Source organism: Lactuca virosa, chromosome 7 (assembly GCF_052849685.1).
Source record: "Lactuca virosa cultivar CGN04683 chromosome 7, Lactuca_virosa_CGN04683_v6, whole genome shotgun sequence".
NCBI lineage: Eukaryota > Viridiplantae > Streptophyta > Magnoliopsida > Asterales > Asteraceae > Lactuca > Lactuca virosa.
The window spans coordinates 43976317-43985297 of NC_136432.1; the positions used below are offsets into that span (position 1 = coordinate 43976317).

The following is an 8981-nucleotide window of genomic DNA, read 5'->3' on the forward strand; positions in this document are numbered from 1 at the left end:
ATAAACAAGACTAATAGAACATGCCATATTTATTTCATTAAATTTATTTTCAGGTGCCATTCAATAAAAAATTATATATATATATTTTGGGTAATACCCGAATTACCCAAACCCGACCCACTACCCGAATTACCCAAATTTAATTTGGGTCGGGTAATGAGTATCTTTTTAACATGAAAAACCCGAATTACCCGAAACCCGAAAATTACCCGATCAACACCCCTACTTCAGTCTATCATTTTTTACATTTATAAAATAATACTCAAGGTATATTTTCTCATCAATCAAATCAAAGTATTTCTCAACAAACTCTTTTATATAATTCTTTCTAGAGATAACTCTTAAAAAATTAATAACATACGAAAGAGACTCATGTCAAATCTCATTTATCAAAAGTGCAAAATAACATGAAATCAAACCTAAAGTATATATATTTATTCATAAACAAAGCTAGGCACCATACAATACATAGCTTGTCCATGTTAAGATACTAAAGAACATTTTCAACAATGAACACACAAATGAGAAAATAAAGAAACTTTGACGACTCTTAGTGAAGTTGAATTGAAAGCAACCTATTTAAGACCATGGAAATTAACCTTGCATACACAATGAACTTTTTGTAACATGTCTATTGATGCACCATTGGAGATTCACCAGCGAAATATGAACAAACGTTGAGCTAAAAGCTTGAACTCATAGATTTCACAACCTCATCCGCGATAACATAATACATTTTCTCTGTAAAATGAACGGCATCCCAATAAATGTATGTTGAGTGATCGATACATGTACCCAACCCCTTTAAGCTAGTTCCAAATTCTGTTAATCCAGATCCACAACATCCCTTTTTAACTTCTGAAAATCCTGTCATTTTCATTTTATTGAAATACATTATTCAATTATAAATCATTATTTTATATTTCAAACTAAAAAAAATTCAAAGACGTATATGGGGAAACGGCATGTCAAACTTTCTTTTAAGAGCATCCATTATATACAGGCCCATAAATTTATAAACCGGTCCATGTTTTATAGCCGGAGCTAATCTATGTTTAGGTGGCATGGACCGCTTCATAACTACCAATCGCTTGTGTTTGAGAAGGTCGGCAATTCTTTAACTAATCTTTTCATTTCATTCCCCTTTTATCTTGTTATCTTACTTAATTTAGATATAGAGTAAATTACACGAGTGGTCCCTATGGTTTGGGGAAATTTGCACGTTTGGTCCTCGTTTTACCTAAAAAGACTATTTTGTCTTTGATTTTTTAATTTATTTAAATAAGGTGGGGTAGGTAAGGTAAGGTAATGTGAGGTGGAAGTAGGGTGAGGGTGTGTTTATTTAAATAAATTAAAAATCAGGGCCAAAATAGTCTTTTTAGGTAAGACAGGGACCAAACGCGCAACAAAAACAAACTATAGGGACCTTCCGAGTTAAAAAAATAAGTTAAGGACCAAACGTGCAAATTACCCAAATCATAGGGACCATTCGTGTAATTTACTCTTAGATAATATTAACTCAAATGGTAGCCACATTTACAATATTTTCATATTAACCACAAAGTTTTAAAAAGGATTATTAAAAAGAATATCCAGAGATTTATATGTTGATACTTGATAATAAATTAAGGCCGAAGTTGTGGACCTCTAAGAGGTTTATCATTGGATATTCAAACCATCATACTCAAAGAAAGTCACTATGCATATCAGCCGTGGGCTGTTGTTCTCCGCATTGTGAGCATAAGATGGGAATAATGGGATAGTCTTAAGGTTATATTCTAAATTATCGAAATACTCACGTACGTACCCACTCATTTTCAATTCCTAATTAAAACCTTGAGGACTCCAACTTTGGGCCTTCTATGCCTTACCTATTAGGGCACCAAATAGTTGGTTACAAGAGTCACTATGAGGTTACTAATTTCTCTCATTTAATAAAATTTTAAAATTATACCAAGGTGTAAGTACGTACTTTGGTTATAGAGAGTCTATGTTTTCCATCTAAACATGAATTAATTTGGTTAAATTGTTAGTTTAATTGATATATATATATATATATATATATATATATATATATATATATATATGTTTAGGTTCTATGGAAAACAAAAAACCCTAAAAAAAACCCTAAAAATCATAAAAATGCATAAAAAAATACTTAGAGATCACAAAAAATATTTTTGAATTTTTTTTATAAAAAATCGCAGGTTTTTGTTAAAATTCGCTGAAAAAAAAATAAAAAATCAATTTTATTTATTTATTTTTTTATTATTTTTTTTTTGTAAAAAAAACAAAAAAAATTTCAAAATTTTTTTCACCGATTTTGTATAAAAAGCTGGGATTTTTTCAAAAAAATTTTCAAAAAAAAGTTTTGGGATCTTTAAGTATTTTTTTATGTATTTTTATTATTTTTAGGGTTTTTTTGTTTTCCAAATAACCTTCCCTATATATATATATATATATATATATATATATATATATATATATATATATATATATATATATATATATATATATATATATATATATATATATATATATATATATATATATAATTCAAGAATTTTACTTATTATTAATGTCTTTATCCTACACTTCTATCACAAATGATAAGTTTTTCAATGTTTTAGAAAAATATAAATGAAAGGATCTTTGCAGAAGAAGAGATAAGTACTAACCATATTTTGATGGGTTCTGTATAATGTTCTGAATGACACCATAAATGTTAACAAAGGCGGTTTGCATCAGTAATGTTGTTTTGAGCGTTGATAACTTTTCCATCAACAAAGAGTTGAAAGTGAAAGCCACCCGATTCATTTCTTCATCACATTTGTCACTGTTCTTTAATGTCTTTATCATAGGCATGCGTCCGAATGGCTCCATCCCAACTAAGGCCAATCGCCTTACTCCTAGTGACTGCATTTCCTATAGTTTCCATGCATAAAAAACGAAAAGATAATACGACTAGTGTTTTATGCATTATTTGTCGAGTTTCAGCATTTTTCTAAAGCGTAGTTTTTTCCAAGCCGCATTCTCACACCATGAAATATAAAAGATTATATTTCAAATTCTTAGTACGGACTATGTACATGAGGATCGAATCAAGCATATATTTATGCGTTAGAAAAGTCATGTAAATGTTATTCAAAAGAGAAACTAAATATCTTTCTATTTTTTTGCTACTTATTTTTTACGATGACAATTGTCTTATAATATCATTAATTTTATCAAGATATGACACTTGTCGTCATTTTATATGGGTAGGTAGATAACTAGAAGAAAATATAGAAGTATATTTAATTTATCTACTTAAAATTATGTGTAAGAGAGAAGCATGGACGACGAACATGGTAAAAATCAATTATCTTAAAGTCGGTCAAGAAGATTTAAGTGCTTGAACAAATCTTTTTTTGGTTGTGACTAGGAAAGAGTATGATGGATATCATTAAGACGTTAATTACCATTTATTAGATAAAGAAGATGGATGATATCAAATGGCTCTTAGCCCAGCGGTATCTAGTGTTGCTCTTCCTCATTGAGGTCGATGGTCCAAGTCATGTCTGAGACATAGGTGGGTTTAGGAGTTAGTTTAGAAGTAAACTAGATTTGTGGTTCCAAAAAAGGCGGATGATGGTGATACACCATATTTTAGAGGCTTATCGAATCATTCAAATCTAGAGTTGATAAAAGTTTACACAACACGATAACCTAAGGCAAAATAAACGAGTTTTTTTTGGATATTTTAACTCGTTTAATTAAACGGTTTGACATGATACGAACGAAAATTAAATGGGTAAGGTTAGGGTTGCGAATTTCAACTAAAAAATGACTCGTTTATTTATATGGAAAATTTTTGAATTCTTTAAATAAACTAGAAATTTTGTTAAGTAATTTTGTAATGTAGAAATAATTTAACCATCTACATCAAAACTTCATTTTTCAGTTTTTTCATCTTCTCCCAAACTACACAACCCCGTCGACCACTATTTCCTCCTCGTGATCCCATCATCCGCCTCCCCAACTCCTATCTTGAAATTGATTCAAAGTAATTACTTGATATGTAAAGAGAGATTGAAGAGAATTATGAAAAAAAAAAGTTGAGTTAGAAGCAATGAGAAACGATTTAAGTAAAGATATTGACGTTTCATGAGTTTCCAATATGATTTATTTTTTATGTTTAGTAGAAGGTATGGTTTTATCACTCAATATTTGGATATTTTAGTCATATAATTTTAACTATATAATTTTATCTGTAACTCAATTATTGGTGAAATTGTTCGATTTCATAACTACGTGGTTTCTGGATTGACATGGTCACTCGTCATCATTTATGTGTGAGACTACTTCGTATTGATGTATATTAAGAGCTGTATTAAGAGCTTAATAGAAATTTTTGCAAAAATTACTAAATTATAGAAAAAAAAACAAAGTATAAACGAAATAAAATATAAATCAATGGTGGTTTCAATACTTTCTATGATTGTAAGTGATTGATTTGTGTTGCAAGTCTTATAGTTGTTATTTTTTTAGTTTTGACACATACATCAAAGTAAAATATAATATTATCTAGTAATATCTTATTGTTATTGTGTAAAGGAATGAGTAAAAAAAAGTTCTTACAAATGAAATAAAACATGTATGTGTAATGTGTTGCTTTTAGCAAATAAAAAGAATGTGTTCTTTATCAAACACATAAATTTCCCTTGCTAAAATCTTTTTTAGCAGTGCTTAAAATATAAACAAAGATTGATGTTTTACCTTTATGTAGTTTTCCATGCAATTGATCAAGAAATGTTGGTATTGAGCAATCGTAAACGTCTTGGATCGAGTAGGATCAATGTAGTAATTTTGTAAAAAGTCATTTGTACCCATGCTCAGGATGAACACAGCATTCGAAACAATTCTATGAGAACCTTCTTCTCCAACAAGCATTCGTAAACGAAGTTTATACTCCTTAAAGTAATCCAATTGCTTTCGAAGAGATATAACATTCTATGTTAAGAAAAAAGATAATCATGTTAACAACAATCCATTTGTTATATGAAATTGCAGCAATTTATTTGTGATGTCGCATGAAAATTGTGTAAAGATCAACTGTCATTGGCGTGTTCGACACAGAGCGTTTGAGAGCTTCTAGCTTTTAGCGTTTGACAAAACGCTCCGTTTTGAACAAAAAGTCACATTCGGTACTACAAGCTTCTAGCGTTTACTTTAAACAAAACGCTTCAAATTCAAATGCTACTTCATGTAGCGTTTAACAAAACGCTACAAGCTACAAGCTACCTGCTACCATCTAATTTTGCCGAACACACCTCTTGACACAAAAATTGTGACGTCTCAAGCCTATATATTACAAAGATCGGTACAATGATCTTGAGATCAAATAAAATCATGACCAAAATTGTTGGTAATCGTATAGATATTTAAAGACTTATAGATATTTAAGGACTTATGAGAACCCTTGCCTCGGGTGAGATTGGAACTTGGATCACTTAGGCCGAAAGATATACTCTCCATGTCAAAGAGCGTGGAGAGCTTCCAGATCAACCAAGAGCACCACCATTGTGTGTGGCCGGTGTGCTCCCAGTGGAGAGAGAGAGAGAGAGAGAGAGAGAGAGAGAGAGAGAGAGTGTGTGTGTGTGTGTGTGTGTGAGATAACCTTTGAGTGGGTGTTGCTCTCCATCCTCAACGTCACGAACCACCCCGGTCATGACACTAAGACACGGATACATTCGTGAGATGTATACCGATGGGCCTTATAGGGGAGTGTTTAACTGTTTATTATATATCCACAACCATCTAGACCATTAGCTGATGTTTTTTTTTTAACAATATAAAAAATAATTAATTAAACAAATAGAATAGTCTTTTTATACGTTCACCACAATTGTAATATTTATTTCACAATATTAATCTCATTTGTTTTTTGGAGCGGAAAATAATCTAACTTGTTATAATGTCGATACTTTAGTAAAATATTTTCAACCATCAAACTAAATTTCTTTTCCTTTTCACTTTTTAACATAAGGAGAATATTATATGTTACTTCAATTTGCCAAGTGAAATTAAAAATAATAATAATAATACATCCCAGTTTTGGATTTATAATAAACCCAAAAATGCCATTTATTAAAGATCTATGGTTTTGGTATATTATGTGGTTTAAATAACTGAAATTGAGGTATGTCGAGTCACATGGGCCATAATCTTTAATCACTTTGGTCCATTTTTCTTTTGATAAAAAGATTTTTTTCACAGAGGCTGGCCATCAACTAGGAAAACATTGGATTACACAGGGGTCGGGGGTGAGAGCCAAACTTGGTCAAAAGCTACATCTTTTTACCTTATACTCCCAAGTCAAAATTGAAATCTTTTAAAATCTTTTCGTTATTTTATAAGATCGTGATTCTAAGATTTGACTAGGATCGAAATATCTTACCAAATTAAATGAATAGTTATAAGTTTATGACATGAAAAGTAAATTTCTTTCTATAATTGGTTCACAACTTGTGGAAATTTTTAAAAATTATGATTTAGCTTAAAGGTTAGATTCACAAATTAGCAATATAATAAGTTACGATTCAAATTTAAGTGTTATATCACTATCTTGAAAATTATCATCTCAAAAGTGCTCCTATTCTTTTCATAACCAAATAAAGAACATTTCAGTCTCAAAATTCTCATGGCAAATTTTTTGAATTCATCAGTTTCATCTCTGTATATATCAAGGCTTGAAAAGACTTTAAAGTTTAGACATTATATACAAAATCAAATAAAGTTGGATGAGATCGGATGGTGTACAATCTTGTGATCCTAAGTGCAATACTACAATATTAGGTTTGATCTTGCTCCAAAACAAAAATTATTAAGAGCGGGATCATTTTTTGTTTGTAGAATCATAAATCTTATGATCCTACCATCACGACTCCAATCTTTAAGAACATTGATTTATATATAATTTAAAAGCTATATTATCACGTAAAATGTTAAATAATAAAAACAGTATAAAAAGTTTTATATTTTGAATAAAACACATTTTCGGCATAGTTTGGCCTATTTGACCCGCTTTGTTTAACTAAGATTGTTCTTCTTTACCAATTTAAGTTGTAAGCCAAATTATAACTCGTAGTATGATGTTTATGAAAATTTCTCAATTTTATAAGGTTAAAAGTTTTTTTCTTTTACCAATTTAGCTTCTAAAAATAAAAACTATAACAAAAATATATTCATAAATAAATGGAACGTCACGTCGAGGTTTATATGTCAAACAGTCGAAGCATGTCACTTACAGTGACATTTGCAGTGAAATCATCATAACCGGAACCACCAGATGCAAAACTAACACCATGCAACAGGTCTTCTTCCATCAGATTTCGATCCAAATACGCTTTAATAACTTTTCTGTATCCTAAAGCCGCAGCTGCGTGTACACACACACACACAAAAAAAAAAAAAAAAAAAAAAAAAAAAAAAAAAAAGAAACAAATCAATTATGCATGATATTCAGCAAAGGCTATTGTACAAAACCTATAACAATACATAAACAAAGGCACATTCCACAAGCATTAATTAATGCATGGTGAAATATTGGTGATTTAACTTGCGCTAAAAGTACTCATGCATGAAAATTATACTAAAAGTTACCGATGAAATCAGTGGAAAGTCTGCCATTGGTGAACCTTCCAGTTGGTTTGGAATGACCGAAATCTGCCCCATAAGGCAGGAAGTTGCCTTTATGCCATGTGTTTGTAAGATGGTTGTTGTTACCAGGATCGACACTCGAATCACCAATCACGATAATGGAAGTGACATTATATTTGGTTGCAATGATCCTAAGCTCCTGGGCACCCTCCAGGTCACGTGCATTGCATGTGACCATGGCCTGGAACAAGAACATCACTATTACTAGGTTAAGTATCACCCATGTTATATGTTTCATTTTCAATCAATGTGAAGAAATTGTTATATTAACTTCTTTTGATAGAAGGAATAATGTGACTGAGATATATTTCATATAGAGATGCCTGCGCCATGACTTTTATAGACATGCTATTTAATTTTAGTAGGTCTGAGCATTAAATTGCAAGGCTGGTTATCCTGGTTAACTACGTACAAAGCCCTTTGGTAATAATGTTTGTTAACCTTTCAAAAATAAAAAATTAAATTCTATGCATGGCCCATTTTAAGGAAGAAAATTTCAACGCATAGTGCATTTTAAGGACATGTTGGGTTTGTATTGAAATTTGTATCACCATTGTACACACATATATTTTACAATAATAATATCCTCTCTCTCTCTCTCTCTCTCTCTCTCTCTCTCTCTCTCTCTCTCTCTCTCTCTCTCTCTCTCTCTCTCTCTCTCTCTCTCTCTCTCACACACACACACACACACACACACACACACACACACACACACACACACACACATATATATATATATATATATATATATATATATATATATATATATATATATAATTTCAGTCGACAATTAGTTTTATTCGAAAACATGTTATATTTGAGGGAACACAAAACATATAGATTGGTATCGTTCGGTTTTGCGGCAAGAATAGATTCCTTTATCCAATAGTTTCTTTTTGGCGATTATATTCTTTTGAACCATTAGTTTCTATATGGAAACATGTCACCTTCCATGTATCCTACAAAGGTCGGACACATTGCATCCCACTCGACGATTAGTTTCATTCAATAATTAGTTCTAGTAGGAAACATGTTATATTTCAAGGAAAACAGATACATATTGTTATCGGTCAGTTTCGACAATTAGTTTTTTTGGGACGAACACCATCGAGCGGAGAATACTTTGACTTCTGGCAATTAATCTGTCTGTTCCGATAAATTTTCCTTTTTAAATGTCTTAACGTTCATGATGTAGAGTTTCAAAACATAATATAATACACATGTGTTTTCCTTTTGAGACTTTAGCTCATGAACGTTAAGACATTTAAAAATGAAAAATA

The 8981-nt window shown here is 30.9% G+C and overlaps 1 protein-coding gene across 1 annotated transcript; it reads right to left on the bottom strand.

The window, feature by feature from the left end:
- Positions 1-413: 413 nt before the first annotated feature.
- Positions 414-7989, bottom strand: LOC145125655 (GDSL esterase/lipase At5g45950-like). The gene is made up of 5 exons (XM_079061079.1): positions 7645-7989; positions 7290-7420; positions 4759-4992; positions 2679-2925; positions 414-867 (listed from the first exon to the last, which is right to left on the bottom strand). Exons 1-5 carry the CDS (start codon positions 7937-7939, stop codon positions 683-685), a joined length of 1092 nt encoding a protein of 363 aa, XP_078917205.1. The 5' UTR covers positions 7940-7989; the 3' UTR covers positions 414-682.
- Positions 7990-8981: the final 992 nt, after the last annotated feature.